The sequence below is a fragment of the Jaculus jaculus genome, chromosome 3 (assembly GCF_020740685.1).
Source record: "Jaculus jaculus isolate mJacJac1 chromosome 3, mJacJac1.mat.Y.cur, whole genome shotgun sequence".
Classification (NCBI taxonomy): domain Eukaryota; kingdom Metazoa; phylum Chordata; class Mammalia; order Rodentia; family Dipodidae; genus Jaculus; species Jaculus jaculus.
In genome coordinates this window covers 61818395-61845730 of record NC_059104.1, presented here as the reverse complement: position 1 = coordinate 61845730, position 27336 = coordinate 61818395, and the positions used below count along the sequence as shown (strand labels likewise).

Below are 27336 nucleotides of genomic sequence, written 5' to 3'. Positions count from 1 at the left end.
AAAGGAGAGCTTATGATGATTCTAAGATATAAGATCGCAAAACAGTTTTCTAATAAGTGTATCTGTCCCAACTTTGTGTGTGTACATGGTAACATATGTATGTGGGCAAATGTGTGTGTATATGGTACCATATGTGTATGGGCACATGTGTGTGGCTTCACATGCACATATGTGCACAGGCCAGAGATTGACATTGGGTTTCTTCCTCAGTCACTCTCCATTTTATCTTTTGAGACATGTCTTTGCACTGAACCTAGAGCTCAACTAATTCAGTTAGACTAGTCTGTCCCTTCTTCCTAAATGGGGACAGTTCTGGGATCCGAACTCACATGGCAAGCACTTTACTCACTGAGCCATCTGCCCATCTCTTCCCCAAGTTACAGAGCTCCAAAGTAACTGCTACTTGTGTGCAATCACAAATATAGCATTCTTCTAAGTCTATGCTGTTAAGGTACCTTTGTGCTTCAGGACTATAAAAAAATGCTTGTAGGTAGAACTTGATGTACCCCAGTGCAGAAACTGGCTTCACTTCAGGATTACCCTTGAGGTTGCCCTGGCTCCATTTACAGCCAATCAAATTCTACCAGCTTGACAATGACATGATTGTTAAAAGGAAAAGGATGCTCCCAGGAGATTCTAAGGTCCATTTTTGTGTCATATTTCTAGCCATGTATTGAAAGTCGAGTAACATCTTCCGTTTTTAACTGTGGTTGTTTGAATTAGGTGTCCCCCATAAACTCCTGTGTTTACATTGCTTGATCCCCAGCTAATGACCCTTTGGTGGGTGGAGGTTTGCTGGGGGAGGTGTGTCACTGTTGCTGGACCTTGGTGGCTTATTAGCCCTGGCTTGCCAGTGTTAGTTCAGCTCACTCTCTTTCTTGCTGCTGTTTTCACTTGCTGTGGCAGAGGTGATGTCCATCCTCTGTTCACACCAAGTTTTCCTCTACCATCATGAGGCTTCCCCTCAAAATTTTCAGCCAAAATAAACAACTTTCCTCCCTCACATCAGCTGCTTTTGGTCTGGTGCTTTGTGCCAGCAATGAAAAGATAACTGCAACACCAACCAGGTGTTTGCCTTGACTCTGGTGAGAAAAGGAGCCTGGGTCACTATTACCTCATTTTCAGAATAGAAAATAAGATGGCACTTGAAATTCTGTTTTTGTAAGTATGCCTCTACCCCTTGGTAAAGTCATCATTATCAAAGATGCTTTGCAAAGCCATAAAGAAAATACCCATAGTTTATCCAGTAATTAAGGGGCACAGTTCCCTCCCTGAAGTAGTAACTCTGAGAAGTTCTAGCGTGATTGAGCATCTGGCTGCTGGGTATCTGGAGATCTGACAAAAGGGGCCTAAATGACAAGAAATCTTACCGCAGAATTCCCACGGCTTCAGAACAGGCCAAGCCATGCCCCAGCTTGACTGGAAAGCTTCCAGGCACCATGGCCCAGGGCAGCAGCACCAGGTACCACTCCACAGGGCAGAGTCACTGTGCTCCCTCATTCCATCAGACCAATACTTTGCTGTGTACATCCCAGCAAAGATCTTTCTTGAACACCTCCCCTATTACTTTTCTTTCCTAGAAACCCTGTTGAAGGATTATGAAAACTTCAACCCCCAGCTGACAAATCTACTTATTTAGTAAGCTTTGTTATTTCAGAAGCTAATTAGGGCATCTTAAAATTTATAGCCTTCCTTCTTCCCATCTTATCACTCACATATTGCTTCTGCTTTCTTTGAATTCAAAATAATCTGGTAATCTAATTTAAAGAAAGCACTACAAAAAAAGGTATACAAACTGTTTTCTTGAAACAAACTATTCTGATAAAAATGATCTTTTAGAGCAGTTTATATGTGGGCTGGGGAGATGGCTTAGTGCTTAAGGTATTTATTTGTCTGCAAAGCCAAAGGACCTAGGATTGATTCTCCATGACCCATGCAAACCAGATGCACAAGGTGACACATGCATCTGGAGTTTGTTTGCAGAGGTTGGAGGCCCTAGCATACCCATTCTCTCAATCTCTCTCAAATAAATAAATATATTAAAAATCAAAAACATGAAGTCTATATGTACTTCATCTTTATTAGTCCACCTGTTAATTAATTTTAAAGAACAGCTAGCTCTGAATAAATAACAGGTACAACTGCGTATGATCTACACTGTCAGAATGGCCACATGTTTACATAAAGAACTGCAGCTGTCTCTGACAAGCCTCCCAGAAAACAGCTGGAGCAGAAGCCTGAGTGAAGAACAGGGCAATGGGCAAAGGGCTCTCCTTCCCACCCTCTCTCTGTGAGGAGCCACCATCAAGTTATTCAGTTATCTGCAAGAGAACCTAATGTTCTGTCACACCCCAGATCAGCCAACAGCCTTATCAGAATACAGCTACATGCAGAGGACACAAGGAATGGCCCCTTGGCTTCTTATAGATGGCTAAGCACAACTAGGATTATTCGCTGTAATAAGTTACTAAGAAACTTCACACGAATAAATGAATGTATTTATGGCCAAATGGCCTTCTAAGCAAATTTACTCATTTTATAAGCATAATTTAGATCTAAATTATATTAGCTTCCTTTGACCCTCCAAAACAGGACAAAAAAAGGAAAACGGGATTAATTTAAACAAAGAAGTCACAGGCAAAACCAGAATAAAAGAAACCTTCTGAAACACTGCCACCTAGTGGACACTGTTCAAAATTGACGCGCCTGGGACACCGCCTTAGCCAGACCTGCAAATTTCAAACTCTAGAAACAACAGAGACAAGAAAATTTCACTACCTTCAAACTTTTAGCCTCTATTCAGACTGCATTAACATTTCCTCTTTGCTGTGGGATCTATCTAAACAGACAGGCAAGCAAGACATTTATTTATTATTTTTAAGTTTCAACTTTCACTTAACTCATAGAAATAAAAAAGATTGGGATTTCACAACTTCTTCTCCAGGGACCAAAATATACGAAAGATCAATGTGATTGTGTAATTGTGGTCTTAAGTAATGTCTCTTTTTAGCTCCTCCTAAACTTGACATCCAAGAAGTTCAACTCCCAAGGGTGCAATAGGGAAAACTTCCAGCCTGTTAAGACTTGACTCTCTTCAGACCCTTGAACATATCATATATATATATACATATACATATATGTATATATATATATATATATATATGAACATGTGATGTTTACATACAAAATATGTCCATATCTAATAACCATATATATAATGTAAACATCACATGTTCGTACCATCCTTTCCCTCCTCCCTGCCCCTTTTCTGAAGAGGCCTTCCTCATTGGGGATGCAGGTCAACCTCATAGGTATTATGGGTCATGCATTATGGGGCAACAGTCAGTTATGGGGGAGAGGCAATGTCTCTGTGCAAAATGTCTCAACTCCAACAATCTCTCCGCCCCCTCTTCTGCAAATTCCCTGAGCCATGCTGGGAACATTTTAAATGTACTTCAGTGACGGGCACTTAGAGCATACAGATGTCTGTTTTGGTAGGTGTTGAGTGTCCTCAGTATCTTTCTCCATCACCCTTGTGTGATTATCAGCTTAACCAAGAGCGCAGCAGTCTTGCTCATTTCCCCAATTCCCCGGTGGTTTCAGCTGGGGACAGGGTGGAGTGCGCTGGGTCACTTATCTCCTCAAGCCCCCTTGAACATCTTTTAAAATGTTTTAGGAACTTTTATCAAACACAGGGACAAGGAGGAATCCCAAAGCCAGCTTATCATGATAAATTGCACCCTCTTAGGGACAACCATACTGTGTAAGAATGAGTATGAACACTTAAAACTGCTTTTGAGTTTTTTGAGCAGTTAGGAAAGCTTCGCTCCAGGTAACTTAAACACTGACAACCACCACCAAGCCTGCCTTAGCAAACTCAGCAGAATCACTGCCCAAAACAAGACTTTGATAACAGTTCAATTCAGGAATAAATGTTATTAAATTCATCTTAAGTTTGTTTAACTGCAATGTTTTTTCATCCTTCAAAATAATAAAAATAGGTTTAGGTTCTAATTGAGGGCATTCCATGAAAAGGTCAAGTTGCTGGAGTCTGAGTTTCCCGAACTGAAAACCCCACCTGTGCACTGTTATACAAATGGTGTGTGACGCATGTGGTACCTGTCAATCAGATCGTAGGAGCAATTTATACAGCCAGATGCTTGAAACTACTGGCACCAGCCAGTAGCTCAGGTCTCAGGTGGCTGCCTCCCTCTGCAGTACCAGCAGCAGCTGCAGGGACATCTGGCTGGTTGAACAAGGATTTAACACCCGTTTGCCAGATATAATACAGGGTTCATACACTTGTTAACATATGTAATGCATTCATCTTAACATCTTAATGATACCCTTCATGTAATTCTTCTCCAACCTAGTTACAAGAATAGTACATTCATCAGCGAGTTCCCACACAAATGGCACACATGAGTTGTTTCTAAAAATGAATAGCCAGTTTCCTATCCCTGCAGAGAAGTCCTGCAGACTTCCACCTGGTAACTGCTTAGAAACCCATCCCCTCCTGTCCAGCAGCGTACCGCTGCCTTCCTTCAGCCTTCCATCACTCCTTATGATGGTGGCAGCAACAGCCTCCTATCCTCTCCCCTGGTCTCCTGCTCTCCTCAGATTAAGGTACTGCTGCTATAATGACTATCTGAAAATACAAGTGGAATATGCCCCTCCTCTTCTTGAAAGCCCTCCGAGGTTGAGTGGTTTCAGGAACAAGCCCATGACTGAGGCTTATGTCTCTCACTACGTGCATGTCTGTGTGACATACAGACGTATACACAAAAGACAGACAGAATGGGTGCACTAGAACCTCCAGCCGCTGGAAATGAACTGCCGATGCACGTAGAGCTTTGTGCGTCTGACTTTACGTGGGTCCTGGGGAATCTCGCCAGGTAACTAGGCTTTGCAGGCATGCACCTTAACCACTGAGCCATCAATTCAGCCCAACCTTTTTCAGCCAGACCTAGTTATGTTAATAAGATAATTCAAAGGAAGGAGGCTGATTTCCAGAGGAACTAATTGCATGATTAGGAGGTTGAAGTTTTCAGCCCCACTTCTGACTTCTATAGAGAAAGTAAGACGAGTGATGGAGTTCAGTGATCAATGATTTAATCATTCAGGCCTACTAAACAAACTCTCAACAAAGCTACTGAGTATTGGGACCTGGTTCTGAGCTGGCATGGTGCTGAGTATGGTGCTGAGAGAGTGGAGTGCTCCAAGAGCCAAGGATGCTGGATGACCCGCCCCCTCCGCGTCTCTTCATTTCATTGGTTGTGGCTTATATCGGGGTAAAAAAGGAAGGAGAGAAGGAAGGGAGAGAGGGAGGAAGAGGGAAAAGGAGAAGGTAGGAAAAAAGGCTGTTAAGGAGCTTGCCTGCAAGCAACCTGGGTTCAATTCCCCAGTACCCACGTAAAGCCAGATGCACAAAGAAGCGCATGCATCTGGGGTTCGTTTGCAAAGGCTAGATGTCCTGGCACGTCCATTCTCTCTGTCTCCCTCCTCTCCCCCCCCTCCACACCCGCTTTCAAATAAATAAATAAAAACATTTAAAAGAGATAGAGAGGGAGAGAAGAGGAGGCAAAGGGAGGGAAAGAAACAGAAAATGAATGAAAAGGTTTCCATGAGAAATTTTTAACCTGAGGAGAGGGGTGCTGGGAAAGCCTGATTTATAGCTGGCTGACCAGAAATACAGATAACATTGAGGCCATGAGTGACTGTAGACACTGAGTTGTCGAAAGAGTCAGAAATTGCTGAAGGTGAGGGAAAAAATAGAAGAACACTTCAGAAATGTGGTGCATTTATAGAAAATAGTAGCTTTTCATTTCACCAAGTTAGTATACTTCTGTATCTGCTCACCTGTCCAGCTGCCCACCTAGACTACCTGCCCAGCTCTCTCCTTCTTCCTTCCCTGTGCACAGCCCCTCTCCCATGGGTGTTAACAATGCCATCGGCTCACTTCTGGTGGTTCTACCTGCAGGAACCCAGCGTCACATTCAAGCACACACCCATGCTTCAGGAGGGTGGATTAGCACTTCCCACGCTGGCTCCTCTTTACCTACAATGCTTCCAGATATTTTCACAAGGCACAGACTTAGAAATCCTGGCCTCAGCTTCCCCTCTCCCTTAAACCTTACAGTGACCTCTTAAATGTGCAAGGCCTGCACAGTTGTGTCAGATAGTCTAGTGATGGTCCTAGAAAGAGTAAGGGCGACTGTTCAGAACCAGCCCAAAGCAAAGAAAGTCAAGAGTGGGATGCTTTGCTCACTGCTGCCTGATCCCAGGCATGATGCAAACTGCCTCCCAGCCCAGCTTCCCTTGGTAGAACTCTACAGAGACCCAGAATGGAAGAACCAGGAGCTTAGGGAAGTGAGAAGGCAGCTCTTCACTTCTCCCTGTCAGGGATCAAAGGGGAGAAGGGTCCAGCAGCCCAGCAAGTAGAGGGGAGAAGACACACAGATCAGATCTCCTCCTCTCACCGAGTAGCTGCCGCCATCCTATAGCCATCTATGACACTTATGGTGAAGAGCTGGACCAAGATATGAGTTGATCTCCCCTCATCCCAAATACCATAAGTGGGGCTCCATTTCCTTCCGGGGTGAGTGCCAAGAGGTGCATCTCTGCAGCATGAATGTGCCCTGCCCCCCAAGGGCCTGAAGAACAGCACATCCTTGCTTTTATAAAGCAGAGTGATGCTGTTCCTGGCAGGGTGATGGGCATGCTGGGAATAGAAAATTAGTTTTTATTGGTTAACCTTCATGGTTTAAATGAGGAAGCTTCTGCTACAGTTAAAGGTCCCCCTGGGCTTTCATAAAGTCACCTTATGACAGCAATATTAGTCTTCATAAAGAGCCCAATTTTAAATTGTCTTACACTAGGCTACTCGTTAAAAAAAAGAAGAAGAAGAAGTTGAATCCAGGAGCTCAGCAGAGACATGCTGTGTGCAAATGCTACACCTCTTCATTCCTCTGCAATCCTGACACTGACAGCGGCTTCCACATCTTCCAAGCATCCCCTCCTCAGAAAAAGATGCTCTCATGCTGCTGGAAATGTTTCTCACCTCCAGGAATGAGAGTCACAGGAGAGTAGAGGTGTCGTGTGCCAGCCACCATAGAGAGTGAGGCCAGAAAGCAGAGAGCCCAGGCCACCCTAGAAAAATGCCCCCTAACAGGGTCATGGCTAAGGAGTGGGAAGCTACCTTCTAGAAGCAGCAGGAGAGCACATTGGAGAGGGACCTCCAGTCCTAGCGATCACCTGACTCTACAAGATGGCTAGCTTCCAAGAGTGAGCACCTAGCCACCCGGGGCACCTCCAGCAGGGATAGGCACAGATCATTCATTCATTAAATTTGTTCTTTAAGCTGTATTGCTACATGGCTGCCACTGGAGACAGAAATGAACCTTCACGTCTCCTGATCCTTACAAAGCTCCCCATTTGGATGTGCCAGCCCAAACCTGGACCCACATGCTTAGTGCTTTGACAGGTGTGATGAGAAGGAGTCCTACTCCCACAAACAGGAAAGCAGGCATGAGTAGGGGCCAGCTCCTTTCTTTGGGACATGCCTGTGCTGAACTGTGAGACACAGACGCACAAAGGTGAGGCAAGCGCAAGGTCTCACATGCCCACTAGGTGGCGCAAATGTCTGGAGTTTGAATGCAGTGGCCCTGGAGCACCAATTCTCTCTCTCCCTATCTCTTTCTCTCTAAAAGAAGAAAAGATTTTAAAAAAAAAAAAGGAGCCTGAAGTGTTAAAGACCAAGAACAAAGACCTACTTCAACCGTTCCCCCACTCAATGAAGCGTATAATACCAATAGCCTATTGTTAGGTAAAAGACAGCCGATGGTGAGGCTTGGGGAGAGGCTGAACAGGCATGCAGGCACAAGTAAATCAATTTGTTTTTCCAGGTAGGGTCTCACTCTAGCTCAGGCTGACCGGGAAGTCACGATGTAGTCTCAGGCTGGCCTTGAACTCTCGGCAATCCTCCTACCTCTGGCTCCCAGGTGCTGGGATTAAAGGTGTGTGCCACCAGCCAGACCTAAAAATCAATTTTTAAAAGACGGTAGATGGCCTTGGCTTGTCAGGCAATTCTGTGGGTCTTCAGATTTCCCACAAAAGCAGATTTTATAAATGTTAAATATGACTGGGGCTGAATTGAAGGTCTCAAAACTGTTATTGCAAAAAAGAGGTGAAAGCCTATTAGAAAACCACAGCATGACAAACGCTTTGATTTGGAAACATGAGTGCCCCAAAACTTTAAGTTTCTTTGTGGGTTTATGGAAAATGCTCTTAGGACACACACTTGGGCATACCAAGGCAAAGAGACAATGGATAGGATTTAGATTTCCCCTTTGTTTCCTTTTTTTTTTTTTTTTTGTAATTAAAAAATCAAATGAGAATTGATGGCTACATAACAACTCCACTTGCAGGTACAACCTGTTTAAATTTTTATTAATCCTTATTTACTTTAGTTTAAAATTGGAGAAAGGCTTCTTTTTGTTTTTTATTATTTGAGTGAGTGATAGAGAGAAAGAGGCAGAGAGAGAAAGGGCATGCCAGGGCCTCTAGCCACTGCAAATGAACTCCAGATGCATGTGCCACCTTGTGCATCTGGATACATAGGTACTAGGGAATCAAACCTGGGTCCTTAGGCTTCACGGGCAAGCACCTTAATCACTGAGCCATCTCTCTAGCCCCAGAGAAAGGCTTCTATGGTAAGATTCCAAGGAATCAGCTTTCTCTATGAGGAAAATACAATTACTTAATCTGATGAATATTTAGGTTTTAAATTAATCTCAATCTCTCTCTCTGTCTGTCTCTCTCTCCCTCCCTCCCTCTTTCTCCTTTTGCTTTCCTTGCACATAAATAAAAATATTTACATTAATATTTGTGAACTCATAAAACCAGCCACAACTGCAAGTGACTACCTAGACTGTAAGTACATATGCCTCAATAGAACTGTGGAACTCCCTCCAACAGGTGAATGATTTTAAATCTACTTTTCAGTAACTTTCTCACTTTATCTACCTATATAATTCTAAAATACGTTAACCTTTAAAAAATAAAATCTTGACCACCAAAACTTTTCATAGATTTGATATAGTACTCTTGTTCAGTTAGTGAGTTTACTTTCCTACCTACTCAAGGCTAGTGAATGTTAGAGACTGATGGCGGTTCGCCTGCGCTCATCCTCTCCTGATCCTGTCAGTTCCAGGCATTTCCCTTCCTCAAGCTTTATAGGCAAATGGCCACTCGGGTAGAGACCAGGACTACATTGCCGTACCTCCCTTGCAGCTAGGTTCACCTCGGGGGGAGCTGCCAACCAACAGGACTCTGTTAGTTCTGAGGTAACACTTCCATGCACTGCCTCACGTTTTCTTTCATCCTTTCCCTAACTAGAAATGACAACAAAAAAGAAGTCACCTGGGACACAGAGATGGAAGGAACACTTTGAAAAAAGAGAAGCATCCAAACCAGGCCCAATGGCTCATCTCGGGATTATAATGTGAGACTAGAAAAACCTATCTAGTCACTGAATTTATGAGGCTCCCTCAGCTTAGACTCCAGCATGTGACAGCAGTGGAAATGTCAGGTACCCTAATCTTACGATCAGGTGGTAGTGTGCTTGTGCATTAGGAATTAATTCTAAAGGAAATGAGACCAAGCATACACTGATTCCTTGGGGGATTGAAAAGAACTGATGATAAGAATGAAGAATGAATGCTTTTCAATAATAATGACTCTCCTAGCTTACTCCAACCCTCCAGTAGGTCATTAGATCAGAAACTTACACTTCAGAATCTGCTGAGAAGATAACTTACTAGTAGTCATTGACATTATTGGTTTTTCCAATTCCGCAATGGAATTACAGCCTTTTATATAATTGTACTTTCATTAGGAGTTAGAGTCAGATTTTCAGGACACATTATAGGCTAGGATCTACAAAGTGAACAGACTGTGGAGAGGCAAACATGCCCAAGGGAAAGGGGAGTGAAGTGAGAAAACCAGCTGATGTTACTTGTGACAAAATCACCTAGATGGTCATGACGCCGAAACATCATGGCCCCGTCTCTGAGATTCGTGACTACCACGCATAGCACCCACAATGTTCCAGGTCAGTAAGAACCCTACTCACAACCTTCTTGAATGGCTTTCTGATGTGGTGATGCCTATTTCATTCAAGAACATTAGCTTAGAGTTCATTGACTCATCACTCATTTGTTATTTTTCTAATGCATTCCTAAGAATAAATTGGGTGATATATTTAAATATACCTAAAGCCAGGCATGGTGGCTGATGCCCTTAATCCCAGCACTTGGGAGGCAGAGGTAGGAGGATCACTGTGAGTTCGAGGCCACCCTGGGACTACAGAGTGAATTTTAGGTCAGCCTGGGCTACAGCAAGACCCTACTTCAAAAATAAAAAAATAAAAAATAAAAATAAATATATTTAAATATGTGAACTGATCACAGAACTTATACTAATCAGTTTTGCACTGTGGCCTAAAGTCTGTAGAAATTTGTGTGCATGTGTGTGTGGTGTGTGTGTAAGTATTCATATGCGTGTGCATGCATGTGAATTTTGGTCTCTCTATATTTTATTTCTTTGAGACAAATCCAGGCACCAACTTTGGAGTTCACTGATCCAGCTGCGCTAGCTCACCAGCAAGCCCTGGTGAATCTCCTGTCTCCACCTCCCCAGTGCTGAGCTTGCTAGAGATCCGAACTTAGGTCCCCACACTTGCATCAACACAGCAAATATTTTACCCACCAAACCATCTCTCCAGCCACTAGACATTTCTTATTGCTCATCTTTATGAGGTAATGTTTTGTTTGCAGTGTCAGGGATCAAACTCAGGGCTTTGTGCAAGCTAGGAAAGCATTCCACCAAAAGTTTTAATGTTCCTAAGCATCCATTATGTATGTACTTAGATACTGAACAAAGTCATCTCTGTATATTATGCAATTTAAAATATCCACAGTTGGCTGGGCATGGTGATGCATGCCTTTAATCCCAGCACTCGGGAGGCAGAAGTAGGAGGATTGCCATGACCTCGAGGCTAATCTGGGACTACAGAGTGAATTCTAGGTCAGCCTGGGTTAGAGTGAGACCCCACCTCAGGGGAAAAAAAAATTATATATATATAATCACAATGTACAGATGTAAAGATTAACTTTTAAAAGCTGATATAAAAGCCAAGGGCACCAGTAAATCCTCATGCTTCCTCCCTATCTCCTTGGGGATTGTCTTGAATGCATGGGACAGCTCCTTTGAGAGAATGAGGTGATTTATATTTGAGCTCTCTCCTTGATATCACTCCTTCAAATACCTTTTTTTTTTTTTTTTTTTTTTTTTCCTGAGGTAGGGTCTCACTGTAGCCCAGGGTAACCTAGAATTCACTCTGTAGTCCCAGATTAGCCTCGAGGTCATGGCAATCCTCCTACTTCTGCCTCCCAAGTGCTGGGATTAAAGGCATGTGCCACCATGCCTGGCTCCTTCAAATACCTTTGCTAATAAGTTTTAGAGTTTTTCTGTAAAGGAGGTCCCAGTGTGAAATCTACAACCCAGCAAAATGAAGTACAGAAGTCACAGCCCCAAAGACTCACAATACACACTTGATCCATGAACAGATGTCTCTCCACTGAGACCAACCAGGTTGTCTGAGAGCAAGTGCCCACCCTACCACACAAGGTAGCCTGGGTAAGTCCTGATTACATGCCTCTCACCACTCCAGCCAGCTGGCAGAGCCCAGGGAGGCTGCCAAAACAGAAAACAGCAGATGCTGTAGTTGTACACATGGTTTCTTTCTTAATTTTTAAAAATTTATTTGAGAGAGAGAGAGAGGCAGATAGAGAGAGAGGTAATGGGTGCACCAGGACCTCAAGCCACTGCAAGCGAAGTCCAGATGCATGTGCCACCATGGGTTCTAGGAAATTGAACCTGGGTCCTTAGGCTTCACAGGCTAATGCCGTAACTAAGCCATTTCTCCAGCCCCTAATGTTTTCTTTATTGTCATAGACTGTTAGGACAGACTTTATAAACTGTGGTTGGTAAAGTTGGATCAGCAAGAGGCTTTCAGATATCTGTACTAGCGGAAAGGGAAAAGCCAAGAAAACCCAGCCACAAACAGAAAGGGGGAGAAACGGCACTGCATGTCTTACCACAGCTGCCTGGGTAAACACCACTTTTTGCACACATATAATGTGATATTGTGTTTCTGTCTGGTATTTGTTACCACTGGACAGGCTGATCTCTCAATAATAATTGCAAACACACATGTAATTTTGTTTTATGTGTCCACCCAACATCTGTGTTAGAAGTAGAACTAAAATATAGACCTACTTATAGAATGTCTAATACATCCATCCTATTTTTAGAATTGGCAAGAATAACTAGAAATCTGATTGCTTTGGCAAGTTGCACAAAATGTCACATTAACCAATAACCTGCATCAGAGGATAGCTCGTTTGGCAAACCATTAATCTGACTAGATTAAGAGAAGACCAAATCTTTGTGTACAGAAAAAGGTGTGGCACAGTGCTCAAGCTGGCAGTTGCACTATATGATCCCTGGTTAACTGTAACATAAGGTTTTGTTAACATCTGTCTACTTTCGAAAGATTAGGCCTGGCATCTTCTACCTCCAGGGCACATTGGAATATTATCATCATTTCTATATTATTACTACCATTACAGAAGTAAACAAGGAAATAGTGACCAGAACCTGGAAATTTAGGGCATAGTTTCTAAGTCAAGAAGTTTGAGAGCTGGAGAGGTAGCTTACTGGTTAAGGTACTTGCCTGTGAAGCCTAACGACTCATGTTCGACTCTCCAAGTCCCATGTAAGCCAGGCGCACAGTGACACAAGCACACAAGGTCACACATGCACACAAGGTCACACATGCACACAAGGTCACACATGCACACAAGGGGAAGCATGCATCTGGAGTTTATGGCAATGGCTGGAGGCCCTGGTGTGCTAATTCTCTCTCTCTCTCTCTCTCTCTCTCTCTCTCTCTCTCACACACACACACACACACACACACACACACACACACATGCACACGTTAAAAAAATGTAAAACTTATGGGCTGGAGAGATAGCTTAGTGGTTAAGGCATTTGCCTGAAAAGCCAAAGGACCCAGGTTCAATTCCCCAGGACCCATGTTAGCCAGATGAACAAGGGGGCACACATGTCTGGAATTCATTTGCAGTGGCTGGAGGCCCTGGTGAGCCCATTCTCTCTCTCTCTGACTCTTTCTCTCTCTGTCTGTGGCTCTAAAATAAATAAATAAAAAGAAAAATAAATTTTTAATTAAAAATTAAATTTAAGCAAAAGAAATTTGAACTAACAATCTACTATCCATCTATCCATTTACTAACCACAGCCACATTTGTCTTCTTTCCAAATGGAAAAGAGAGAGAAATAATACTTGCACAAAATCTCTGGATGCCACAGTCAGCCACTACCAACTTCAAAACAATGCTTCTAATCTCCTTAAAATATTCTCTTCAGCTCTTTTACAGATAATTAAAATGAAAAGAAAAGAGTCAATGGCACTTAGTGAGCTTTAATATTCAGTAATCATAGAGTTTCCAAGTAACCTCTACTCAGCACCCTCAACGTGGACCTACCTTCTGCACAGCTCCTCGAAAGGCCTGCTTAATTCTCCTACATGAGTCAGGTATTACTTTCGTGTCTTCACTCTGCATGGATGTGTCTTGCAAATCTGCATTTTCGTGGAGTCTCAAAATTTTATAAATGCAGTGGGTGCTATCTTCTGATATTCTATTAGGATCCATCTGAGAGGGGGGAAAGGATATGAGAGTGGTTAATGTCAATTATTCTATTTTAATAAAGTATGACTTGAAAATAAAAGGTTGATTCTTATAAGGGTGTTATCTTAATGTCCTCCATGATTAATAGTTAATAAAACATTACCCTCCAGTTGATGAAAACACTGACTTCTAATTTATTTTGATGAGTAGCAGCCAGTCATCCACAACATAGGACATACTTCTGCCATCAATTTTTAGCAGCAGAAATGCTTGCATGTGACACACAGCAGACTTCTCAAAGATGTCTGACAACACGTAAATCTTCACAGAAGGGAAGCCCATCAAAGAAATCCCATGTGATCCACGCAGGAGAGAAACTCTTTTGTCTTCAAAACATATGTACACCAGGCTTGTGGATTCACACCTATAGTCTCAGCATTTGGGAGGCTGAGGCCAGAGGATTCTACAAGTTTGAGGACAGCCTGAGCTATATAGTGAATTCCAGACCAGCCTGCACTATAGGATAAGACCCTGTCTCAAAAAAAAAAACAAAACTGAAAAGCAAAGAAGTATATATGCAGCATGACAGATAGGATAATGAAGTCCCCTTGCAGAATCAGCATGAAACCTACATAAATCAGGCAAAATTAACATCACTTTTAGCCACTGTGTCTATCTGCCATTTTCCTTAATAAATGAACATGTCAGTCAGCCAAAGAAGGGGACGAGAACTCCATTTCCTGGCTCCAAGCTAGTTTAACATCTCATCAGTATTAGTCAAAATGGCTGCTATCTCTATCAAAAGGTCTTTGGGAATATGTATGGGTGACATCTGTTAGCACATCACTGTGGGGACCGCTGCACAAGCAGGCCAAAGGAATACGCTGGGAAAGGCTATAATTCTTGTAATGGATAGTCTCACCCAACATAGCACCACAGAGTTAGTAGCTGACCACCAGGTTAAAAGCAGTGTCCAAGCCTGCTCTTAATCTCAGTACTTGGAAGGCAGAGGCAGGAGGATCACAGTTAATTTGAGGCCAGCCTGGGGCTACAAAGTGAGTTCCACATCAGCCTGGGCTAGAGTGAAACCCTACCTCAGGGGAAAAAAAAAAAAAAACGTATCCAACTGAGCATCTCTCTAAGCACTGCTCCACAGACCTGCATGCTCCTCCCCATATTCCCATCAGGTTTAACTGCCAAGGAAAAGGGAGCTCAGTTAGTTACCAATCTTTTTAATGATAGTTTCACTTGATCTGTTTCTTAAAACATGTAAGGTATTTCAAGTGTATTTGCTTATCAGTAGATACAAACTAAACAAAAAAAAATTAAAGGGAGAAATAACCTAGTTTTGTAATAAGCAAAGCTCAGTCAGAATTAATACTAAGTTTCTCTTTCCATGAGTCAATCAGTTGTTTGAAATCATCAGGGAAAAAAAAAATGTGCATCTTTATTAACTAACCTGGGAAATAGACTGGAAATTAGCCAATCTGCATTTGAAGCTCTCAAAACAAAATGACAGCCGTTTAACAAATGTGCACCTACTGATACTAACTTTAGTTGGCTAGGCTTGAGTCCTCCTGACAAGTTAAAAGCCACAGCACAAGAGCCGCACGGCCTCACACCAGTGCCCAACGTGCAGCCAAGCACCCGCATGGTTCACAAGGGTCAGCAATGCAGAACGTAGGATCCACTCTGGCACAATGCCAGGGAAGCTGCCTCTTACATATTAAACTTTGAGAAGTAATGCTTTAATAAAATGTAAAATATGTAAATATTGTGTTAATGAAATAATGACAAATTTCCATAGTCACCAATTATTTTAAAAATTTCACAAGCATCACTAAATTGTACAAAAATACTAAAAGTTAATGGTTTGGTACAAATAGAATACAAATGTTTGTCCCTTCTTTAAAAAAAAAAAAAAGCTCATGTCTACATCCTCCCCTACCCCACTGCCAGCCAGTTTCATCAACAACCCTATGATGGGGTCTTATTGTGGAATCTTTACCCAAATGCTTCAAAAATGAGGTTGAGATCCACTGCTCAGAGCTCAAGTATGTGTAAAGCTTCAACTGTTTTCCAAAGACATCACAATAGCATAACAAAATTAACTTGGAAATGCGCACTTATTTTGTCTCCTTTAGATCTATTTTGAACCTATGACCCAATGTCTTTTCTCATTCCAGTGTCCAGATGAAAAGAAAGGAACAGCCAGGCGTGGTGGCGCACGCCTTTAATCCCAGCACTCAGGAGGTAGAGGTAGGAAGATTGCCATGAGTTCAAGGCCACCCTGAGACTGCATAGTGACTTGCAGGTCAGCTTGGACGGGAGTGAAACTCTACCTCAAAAATAAAGAAGAAAGGAAGAAAGAAAGAGAGAGAGAGAGGAAGGGAGGGAGGGAGGGAGGGAAGAAGGAAGGAAGGAAGGGAGGGAGGGAGGGAGGGAGGGAGGGAGGGAGGGAGGGAGGGAGGGAGGGAGGAAGAAATGAAGGAAGGGAGAAAGGAAGACAGGTTTTGGGAGAAACAAGTGCCAACATATGTACAGGTAAATGAGAGCCTGACTCCCTGCCAAAGGAACAGCCAGACAGGGAGCAGGGTTGGTGCTGAAGGTTCACAGATGCTTACTGAGCGCCTGCATGAATACAGCCCCCACTCAACAGCGTGTGTGTGTGTGTGTGTGTGTGTGTGTGTGTGTGTGTATACACACACATACATACATGCATACATATATATGCATACAACAGTCTGGATTAAGCATTTACATAGCTGAAAAATTGTACCATTTTTTCTACTAATTAGGTAATTTGCATAATAAGAAGCTAGCAATGGACATACATGTGTAGAGTTGCAAATCAGTTGAAGAATCTTTTTGGTCTACAAAACATGCCAGGTATCTGATTGTTAGATGCTGGGGGAAAGGTGAACAAAACAAGTAGCCACTGCTATCTTCATGGAAGCTATAGCAACTGCAGAACACAAATTTCCACAAAATATCACAGCAAGCTAAGTCACAGATGAATTCATTGGACTACACGGGTCTGAAATCACTAGATTTTAAAGGGACTCTTAATGTTGCCGGGCAAGCATTTGCCTATCATGTTTGAGGCTCTGAATTCCATTCCCTGTCACACAGGCACATACACAAATACAAGTGTTCCTATCACATAGATGTGTTGTGACTACACAATAAACTTTTTTTTTTTTTTTGTAAACTTCCTAGAAACAGAACCACCTGTAGGGTTACGCAAGGCAGGATGCTTGACATTTGTGCGGCTTCCTTATCTGCTTTTTCAAACAAGCAGTCTGCACACCTCAGCATCAGATTTACAGTGGCAACTGCTGGCCTTGGTAAAAAGCAGCCATCGAGGTTGGCACTGGGCGAGTGAGGGCGGAGTTAAAGAGTGAAAGAGCTCCAGCTTTCTTCAAAGCTTATCTTAGAGTATGGTTATGCAGATGACACACAATATTTTACAAGCAACTTTTTTAGAAAGGCTTTTTTTTTTCTTTGAAAACCAAATGTGAATACTATGTGGTAAATATATAGCCACATGCTATTTTCCCTTTGGCAGGGCTAGTGTGAGAAAGCCAATCTCCACGGACCGCATTCATATATTAAAATAAAATAAAACAAATTTGTAGGCACAGGCAATGTGAAACACTTGGAGGCCCATTCATTGTTAAATATCAAGTCATTGTGTTTTTGTTTTTGTATAAGTCACCATGTCCTGCTTATCTCTTTCTTTTTTGCTAAACTGTAAACATGTTCTCTGATACTAAACAACCTCATTCTCATTCAAGCATATTCACAAATCCCAAGTACTTAATTTACAACTTTCAAAACATTCCTATTGTAACTTGACTATGAACTATGTAACAAACCCCTCAAATTATAGAAAGGTGTCATCTGTTCCACCTCCAATCACACCTTTCTATATTTTGAAGGCCTTCTTTCATGTTTAACACATAGCCCACAACTCCATGGTGAATACCAACAATTCCAACAAAAAGGGCCCCTGGAGCCGGGGCGTGGTGGCGCACGCCTTTAATCCCAGCACTCAGGAGGCAGAGGTAGGAGGACTGCCGTGAGTTCAAGGCCACCCTGAGACTACATAGTTAATTACAGGTCAGCCTGGGCTAGAGTGAGACCCTACCTCAAAAATAAAAAAAAAAATTTAAAAAAGGGCCCTCAGTGGAGTGGGAGCAGGGAGGAGGGCAATGATGGTATCAACACATAATGTGTCCATACAAAGTTTCTACTTAATAATAAGAAGAAAGAATATAGATGTGGAAAAATTGAATACCCGTGTACCTACAATGTAGCCTCCACAATTATGGATGCAGTACCCATAACTGTTTCGTCTATAAGCTACTGCTTCCCTACCTCCACATACATTCTCTCCATCAATTATTTTGAAATGAATTCCAAACAGCATAGCATTCCATTTGTAAGGATTTCAGAATGTATCTCTAAATGATTAGGACTCCTTTACATATCAAATGTAGGTACCATATTCAGTGAAATGGTATCAGATGTAGTAGTGTATTCTAATGAACACATTACTCCATGGTGTGCTGAAGATGACCTTCTAGAAATGCAGTACAGAACTGGATTCAAAAGAGTAAATATTTTGTATGTCTTAAAGAAACCAGTTCTTCATGGTGATTGGAGGTTGAGAATGTAGTTCCAATGGCTGGCACTTTACCTGGGCACAACCCCCAGCACCACATAAACCAGGCATGGTAGTGCCTGCTGTATTTCCAGCCCTTGGGAAATGGAGCCATCTTTTAATATATAGTGAGTTCTAAGTCAGAAGTCAGCCTAGGCTACATGAAACCCTGTGGAAGGAACGAAGGAGGGAGAAAGGGAGGGAAGAGGGGGAAAAAAACAAAGAAACTGTACCCAGAAATGTCCAATGACATTAAATTCTCTAAATGAAAAGTAGCTAATCTCATATGTTTACACTGGGGAAAGGTTTTAAGCATTTCTCTGTTATTTTTGTGCCACCAGGACTACTGTATGATGGTAGATGGCCATTAGAACCACAGACCTCTCAGCTTGCCCCACCACAGAATTCCTTTAGGAAAGCTGAGCAATTGTAACAAGAGCCCAGCTCTTCATTCCCTATATAGCCATGTCAATTTCCTTAGCTCTTGGCAAGCTAAGTTGTCAGAGTCCCCGGAACTTGTTCATTCCCCACTGTTCCTTTTATGCTCAACAGTCACTACACTATGGCAGCTAGGAAAAATGTCTCATGTCTCTAAGGTGTTAGAAAGGAGAAAACAAAACGTAGGGAACTACTGCATCTTCAGGCGTGAGTGCTGCTCTGCTGGAGGCGCCCTGTGCCATCAGGCCCCGTGCACATGGACAGCGGAGACTGCACATTTAACAGATGATTCTTAAATTGTATCCCACAACACTTAATAATACCATACATAATGCTGGGTCTCAACATACAAGGATTATATAGAGATTCTTTATAAAATGCTGGAGGGTAGTGGTGAGCAAATTATTCAACTTTGACTGCCTTGTCCTTCAATGAAAGAAAAATATTTACTCACTTTCATGTGCATTTGTGTAATTCATACTGCAAGTAAACGCTCAAAAACTGTTTTTAGAAAAAAAAAAACCCAAACACATAACGACTGTGTTCATTAACACACAAATACAAATGTTCAGAAGAACTGCTCATGACGTTTCTATTTTTGTTTTAGTAGATAACCACAAAATGCAAACTACTGGATCTGGAAGCCTGACCAGAAGCCCGTGATTAAAAGAACAGTTCAGGACATTGGCACATGTCAAAAACCCATTTAATCCAGGCAATGGCATGCTTTAATGCACCCAGCTTGGTTTAGTTTAGTAATCACCTTTGAATTTGAAAGCCAATTTAGTCCAAACCCAACTTTCTTTTCCCATAAAAAATGCACAGTCAGCCCCCCACTTCCTCTGAGAAAGAGTTCATAGCACCAGGCAAGAATATTTGAATGAATCCAACCAACTGCTCTGCAATTTCCAAGAAGACACAACAGCCTAAACCACCAGAGAGCACAGCATTACACATTTACCCCTTCCTCTCTCCTGTCTCCCAGCGGTGCTCAGCTTCTGCTACTCTCTTCAAAGGTTCCTTGCTGCCTAGACTGTAGCCAGCCTGAGCCATCTCACACACACCTCTTCCTTCCTCCACCCACCTCACTGGCTGAAACTAGGTTGGGGTGCAGTTCGGCTCCCTCCTCCTTCGCCCCTTGGAGCTGAGCACCACAGGAGCTACAGCAACAGGGTCAGTACCTTAGCACCTTCATTCTACCCATCTGGAGACCTGTGCGTGGCTCCCAAAATCCGTGCCCACCCCGCTCTGTGGCCCCAGCATCCTTCCACTGAGGAGAATGGAAGGTGTAAATATTGCCCTATAAGGGTAATATTTATACATATATGTTTTCTAAGCGAATTGGAGTTGGTTCTTGATTCCCAAGGACTCATGCAGGGAAGCAGAAAGTGTATGATCACTTCCAGAAGCGGCCAATCCCGTTGCCCGGGGAAATTCAAAGCCAGAGACAGCAGCGCAGCCACGAGCGCGCCAGGGCGCCCTCGGGTGTGCGGGAGAAAGCGCGGGAGAGGTGGCCTGCCGGTCCCCGCACCGCACGGTCCCTTGCTCCGAGAGCCACGGTCCCCCTCCTGAAGAGGCCAGAGCTGCGGGGCCACCACGCGGCCAGACTCAGTTTCCCCCGACGGCCCGGGGCGGCCCCTCACCTGAGCTCGGAAGTACAGGAACAGGGCGACGCTGCAGACGAGCTGGCCCAGCCCCAGCCCCAGGAGGGCCACGAACGTGGAGCGGGAGGCTGCGGGGGCCGGCGCGGCGGGCGCGGGCGCGGGCGCGGGCGGCGGGGCGTGCAGCGGGCCCTCGTGCGGGCCGCCGCCGCCGCCCATCTCCTCCGAGCCGCGCAGGTACTTGCCGCAGTCTCGGCTGGCCCGGCGCATGGCGCGGCGCCCGCTCTCGCTGCGCGCTCCGCTCCTCGCTCGCTTCCCCCGCTGCCCGCAGCCCCAGCAGGCGAGACCTCGACGCCGAGCGGTCACCCAGGGCCTGGCAAGCGAGAGGGCAGGGCGCCCCCCGGACGCCCCAACTCTTATAAAGCTCATGGAGTGGGCTGGCCTCGGGGACCAATCAGCCCTAGGAGGATGCCTCTTCCACTCCCACTTCTGCCCTCTTCCTTCCTTCCTTTCGCCCTCCCTCTCTTTCTTACTCTCACCAAAGGGCCTCTTCCCTTCGTATGTGGGCCCCTGGAAGAGGAGGCTGCGGCTAGGACCAGAGGATCCTGACTTCATCATTCCATTGCCTTACTCGTCCTCGTGGAGGTCCAAGAGATGGGCCAACCGGGAAGGATGCGCATGAGTTTCTGGATAAAGGACAGGAACATTCCTCAGAGCACTTCGCATCTCCAGAGGAGTTAGATCAGGTTCAGTGAACTCTGAGGACCCGTCAGCGGGGAGCACTCTCAAGGGTTTGGAGTGGTCTCTGACATGATTCCAAGCATAGCATCCTGGGCACTTAGGAAGACTTGGAGAAAAACCTTAACACCCTTCCCATATGCCCCTTAAAGCGTCTTCAAAGTGGCTTTTGAACGATGCTGCAGGGCATCTACAGACTCCTGCGAGAGGAGAGAGGGAAGGGGGGGAGGGGGGGTGTAAAGCAATGCAAACCAAATTAAAGCAACCCAGCGGGGCTCCCCCTACAGCCAGGAAAGGGAGCTCTTACACGGAGATGAGATGATAAATTAAATGTCAGTTTCTTGGCCAAAAAAAGTTAAAAGACTTTTTTTTTTAATGTCTGTATTCAGAATTGTGCCCACAAATTTCGGTACATCTTCAAACGAAAGAAGTGTTTGCAAAATTTTTTTGCTTATTCTTATTTTAGTAGAAACTTTGTATGGACACATCATGTGTTGGTACCATCATTTCACTCCGCCTTGCCCCCATTCCACTGAGGGCCCTCCTCAGTAGGGTTGCTGGTATTCCCCATGGGTTTGTGGGTTATGAGTGGTAAGAGAAGCAGTCAGTCATTGGGTGGAGGGCAATGCCTCTGGATATTCCCTCCCAACCTGTGGCTCTTAGAATCTTTCTGCCCAATCTTTGGCAAAATTCCCTGAGCCTTGGTGAGTGTGTTTAAGTCTACTTGAGTGTGGAGCTCTCAGCAGGTTCTGGATCTCTGCTTTGGTATGTGTTGAGTATCCTCAGGGTCTGTCTCCTTTCCCTGACACAGGTTGTCAGGCTTGCCTTGGAAGCAGCACTCTTGCTCACCTCCCCAATTCCTCTGTGGTTTCACCTGGGCCCTAGCTGCTGTGTGAGGGGTGGTTCTTCTCCTGCCAGGGAGTCATCTATCTTGTCTTGTCTTGTTAATAGATTTTGGCTGTCCTCTCAGTTCTTGCTACTTTCTGAAAAGGAAAAAAAGTCTCCAAAAGAGACTGAGATCAGCATAGGTTACAGGGGATAAATATTCTTAAGTTACAGAGATTTTGAAGGATGTAGCCCCTATTTTGTCCAAAACCTGTGAGAGCTTGTCCTTGGAGACCATAATCTTGGTCTCCATAGGTTCTCACTTGGTTCCCAGTTCCAGTTCCAGGCTCTTTTCCACTGAATAGGTCTCTTAGTCAACCAAAAAGCCATTGGTTACCCTCCAAGACTGGGTGCACCATTGCAAAGGTGTGCAGAGCTTGCTGGCTGCTTTTGAATAGCAGTGTTTTCTGAAGGCTCACAACCTTTCTGGCCACTTTTCCACAATAGCTTGTGTAGCACTTTCCAGCAATATATAGGCTAACCATCTGCGAACTGGCTCCCTTCCAGATTCCAGCCAGATCTCTCAGTGTTCTTTGTCAGCAGCACATGGTGTCTTCAGCAATAAGGTCTTATTTTTTACTTCAGGTAATCAAGTGCTGTGAGGGAAGCCTACCTTGTTTGGGGGACCCCATAGGTCTCTCTGATCAACAGCTCAGGGTGGGTAGCAACTGATTCCTGGTACAGAGAGTTACAGGTCAGAGACAAATATTTTAAGGTTAGTCTTCATCCCACATTCTCCAGGGCCCTTCTTACCAGATGATCACCCCATACTTCTGTTGAGGGTTATATCTTTTAGTCTACTATGCAGGAGAAAGGTTTCTATGCTACCAATTCATTTTGGGTTTTGTTTTATGTGTATTACCCCCCCCCCCCAACCTCCCATTCACCTCCCTCCAAGCCCTTCCAACCCTATTGTCTCTCCTTCAAGTTGCCTGTCAGGTATGCCTGTAACTCAAGCTGTTCCAGTTAGGAACCAGAAATGAGGCAGAACATGTGGCTTTTGTCTTTCTGTGTTTGTGTGAGTTCACTGAGTATGATCTGTTCCAAGTCCATCAACTTTCCTAAAACTTTCATTATATCACTTTTCCTCACTGCTGAGTAGAATTCCATTGTGTAAATGTACCACATCTTCACAATTCATTTGTCCAATGATGGTCACTTGGGTTGATTCCAGTTCTTAGCTATTTTGAATTTAGCAGCTATAAACACGGTTGGGCAAATATCTCTGCAGTAAATTGTGCATCTGGCTTAAGGAATCGAACCTGGGTCCTTTGACTTTGCAGGCAAATGCTTTAACTGCTAAGCAATCTCTCCAGCCCCCCCCCTTTTTTTTTGAGAGAGAGAGAGAGAGAGAGAGAGAGAAGAAGAAAGGGAGAGACAGAGAGAGAGTGGGTGTGTCAGGGCCTTTCAGCTGCTGTGGATGAACGCCAGACACATGCGCCCCCTTATGTGCATGTGTGACATTGCATGCTTCTGTCACTTTTGCATCTGGGTATACATGGGACCTGCAGATTTCCAACAAGCGTTCTTAGGCTTCGCAGGCAAGTGACTTAACAGCTAAACCATCTCTCCAGCCCAGATTATTTGATTTTTTATTTCTTAGTTTTTTGAGTTCTTTTTAGATTCTTGATATTAGGCCTCTGTGGTATAGCCAATGAAGATTTTCTCCCAATCTGTGGGTAATCCATTAGCTCTGTTTATGGTATGTCTGTCTATGCAAAAGCTTTTCAGCTTCATGTGACCCCACTGGTTGAGTGATTATATAATTTCCTGGGATAATGAAGTATTGTTCAGGAAGTCATTCCCCACTCTTACATTGTAGAGAGTTCCCCCTATTTTTTCATCTAATAGTTGAGGAGTTTCAGGTTTATATTGAGATCTTTATTCCACTTGGAGTTTATTTTGGGGCATAGTGTGTCTAGTTTCATTTTTCTACATGTGTTTATCCAATTTGTCCAGTACCATTTGTTGCAGATGCTGTCTGTTCTCCAGTTTACATTGTTTCTTTGTCAAAGATAAAGTAGCTATAATTTTTGAACTAAAGGTTGAGTCTTCAGTTATTTCCAATGGTCTATATGTCTTTTTTTTTTAATTTTATTTATTTATTTATTTATTTATTTGAGAGCGACTGACACAGAGAGAAAGACAGATAGAGGGAGAGAGAGAGAGAATGGGCGCACCAGGGCTTCCAGCCTCTGCAAACGAACTCCAGACGAGTGCGCCCCCTTGTGCATCTGGCTAACGTGGGACCTGGGGAACCGAGCCTCGAACCGGGGTCCTTAGGCTTCACAGGCAAGCGCTTAACCGCTAAGCCATCTCTCCAGCCCTATATGTCTGTTTTTATTCCAGTACCATGCTGGGTTTGTTACTAAGGATTTGTAATGTAGTTTTAGATTGGGTAGGGTGATACCTTCAGAATTTTTGGTTTGTTTGTTTTTTTGCTGAGTATATTTTTGGAAATCTGAGGCCTTCTATCATGCCATATGAATTTTGAGATTATTTTTTGTATCTGTGAAGAATGATGGGTAGAAGCCAGGCGTGGTGGTGCACGCCTTTAATCCCAGCACTCAGGAGGCAGATGTAGGAGGATCGCTATGAGTTCAAGGCCACCCTGAGACTCCATAGTGAACTCCAGGTTAGCCTGGGCTAGAGTGAGACCCTCCCTATCTCAAAAAAACAACAAAAAAAGAATGATGCTTAGATTTTTATTGGTATTGCACTAAATATGTATATTGCTTTTGGTAGAATTGTTATTTTCACAATGTTAATTCTACCTATCCAGGAGTATGGGATATCTGTGCATCTTCTCATGTCCTCTTCACTTTCTTTCTTGAATGTTTTTATGTTTTCATAAAACACAGGTTCTCCACATCCTTGGTTAGTGTTATTCCAAGGTATTTGATTTTGTTGTTGTTGCCATTGAAAATGGGACAGCCTTGCTGATTACTTTCTCTGTGTCTTTGTTATTTACATATAGAAAGGCTACTGACTTTTGTGTGTTGATTTGGTGTCTTGTCACTTTACTGAAGGAATTAATCACCTGTAGAAGTTTTATGATGGAGTCATTTGGGTCAGTTATATACAGGATCACATCTGCAAATAGGGTTAGTTTGACTTCTTCCTTTCCAGTTTATATCCCTTTTATATCTTTCTCCTGTCTTATTGCTTGGGCTAGGACTTCTAGTACTATGTTGAAGAGCAGTGGTGAGAGTGGGTACCCTGTCTTGTTCTCAGTCTTAATGGGAACTCCTTGAGTCTTTCCCATTAAGTATGATTTGGGCTTTAGGTGCTTTGTATATAATAATTTCCCAAAGTTGACAAACAAACATTAGGAAGAGGGAAGGGACTATGTGAAACAGATTGTTAGCTGTTTCACTGTGGAAGTTTGAAAAGGCTTTCTTTCTATATCAAATATATATGTAGAAATATTCAAGGCTTATAGATATATAGATGCAAATAAATGCTGAGGTGGTGTTGAATTTGAAATTATCTTCTTCATACCTTCTCCCCCACCCCCAAACTTCTTGTCTCCTTCTTTTACTTCCTTATTTGAGAAACAATTCTGTATTCTGCCCTTCTTATAAATCTTTGTTATGATCAACAATTTTTCAGACATAGTATAGTTAAACTCACAATGAATTTACCCTTCCACTCTTCTTAGTAGTATTTGAAAAATCAGGGTTTATTTAGGTCTTTTGCTTACTTGAAATCTTGATCTTCATGTTACAAGGAGGTCTCTCAAATTTCTTGAACATGTTCAGGTATGCTTGGCCTACAAGTTTCATATCCAGGACCATAGTTTTCACATGTCTAATACTTCTCCCTATGGCATTCCATTCCTAGTTCCACTGAATATTCTCCACTGGGTACTTCTTACAAGGCAATGTGTCTTTCGTGACCAGTTACATTTTTATTCATTCATCAGTATTACACTTTCAAACTTTTGCAGTTATCTTCTCTGCTGGGATGAAACGCAAGACAAAATAAAAACCATCTGATTGGAGGAAAGGGTTTATATTGGTTTATAGTCTTGAGGGGAAGTTTCAGCATGGCAGGGCAAGAATGGCAGATCAGAGGCAGGACATTACATCTTGCCACAGCAGCTTTCAGAAAGCAGTAAGGGTGAGCTGACCTCTAAACACTGGAAAGATGGGCTAATAAACTTCAAGGTCTACTCTCCCCGCCCCCCGCAGTAACACACTCTTCCAGCATGGTTCCACCTCGCAAATTGCCACAAGACAGGGACCAGTCATTCAAAACACATGAGGTTATGAGGGACATTCCACATTAAACTACCCCATGAACTGATATGTCAAGCCTATTAGTTCATGGACTTTTCCTGCATCGTTCACCTCTATAACATTGATCATTTCCTACAGTATTGCCTGGGACATGTGGTGCATAGGAAATACTGGTTGAAGAAATCATGAGCGAAGAAATCCCCTTTGCTACTCTCAGCCTCCTGCTCCAAGCCATAATACTTCTGCCCTGAAGTAGTCACACATCTCTGCACTGACCCTACTCCCTTCGGCCTGGCTTTCTCCCCTCCCCAAACAATTCTAGGCACATGGACCAGGACTTGCTTTAAAAGCAGAAATAGATATTGTTTTCATACTGACAATGGCTTTTAAATGTTATTGCTATAAAACATAAAGCCTTGAGATTGCAAACTTCAACTGGCCCTTGGTGAACTGGTTGAAGACTCCATTCTACAATCACTCAGCTTTGAGTGCCAGCTTAGTAGGATGTGTCCATGGCTAGTAACACTGATAGATTAGAAATTCCCAAAGTTGCTGGTCTCAATACTCCCTACTCATGTACAAAAATCCCTAAGGGCCCACAAAGAGCATTCATTGATGTGAGTTATAGTCATAACTATTTGGCAGATTAGAAATCCAAGATGAGCAAATGTTAACTTATGGAAATCAAGAGTTCAGTGAACAAGACAAAGAAGCAGACCAAGAATAATGTTTTCAACTGTACAAAATTGGGCAAAAGCATTGACATTCCATTCTGAAGCATCAGTACCACCATACCAAGCACTTCTGTGGACATGGCATTTATGGCTTCCTAGAACCTCCTGAACAACATTGACACATCAGGTGACTCTAAGCTCTACAACATGGCTTCTATCATAATTTTTACTTCCTTTTTCACCCACCATCCTCACACTATTTTTTAATTTTTTGTTTATTTTTATTTATTTGAGAGCCACAGACAGAGAGAGTAAGAG

The 27336-nt window shown here is 43.3% G+C and overlaps 1 protein-coding gene across 1 annotated transcript in view; it reads right to left on the bottom strand.

Moving 5' to 3' along the window:
• Positions 1-20750, bottom strand: part of Tnfsf11 (TNF superfamily member 11) — a 29033-nt gene extending 8283 nt beyond the window's left edge. The window contains exons 1-2 of the mRNA XM_004650995.2: positions 20523-20750; positions 13632-13799 (exon numbers count right to left, since the gene is read on the bottom strand). Coding sequence (XP_004651052.2) covers positions 13632-13799; positions 20523-20750 — 396 coding nt within the window. The remainder of the gene's footprint in view (positions 1-13631; positions 13800-20522) is intronic.
• Between the last annotated feature and the right edge of the window lie 6586 nt (positions 20751-27336).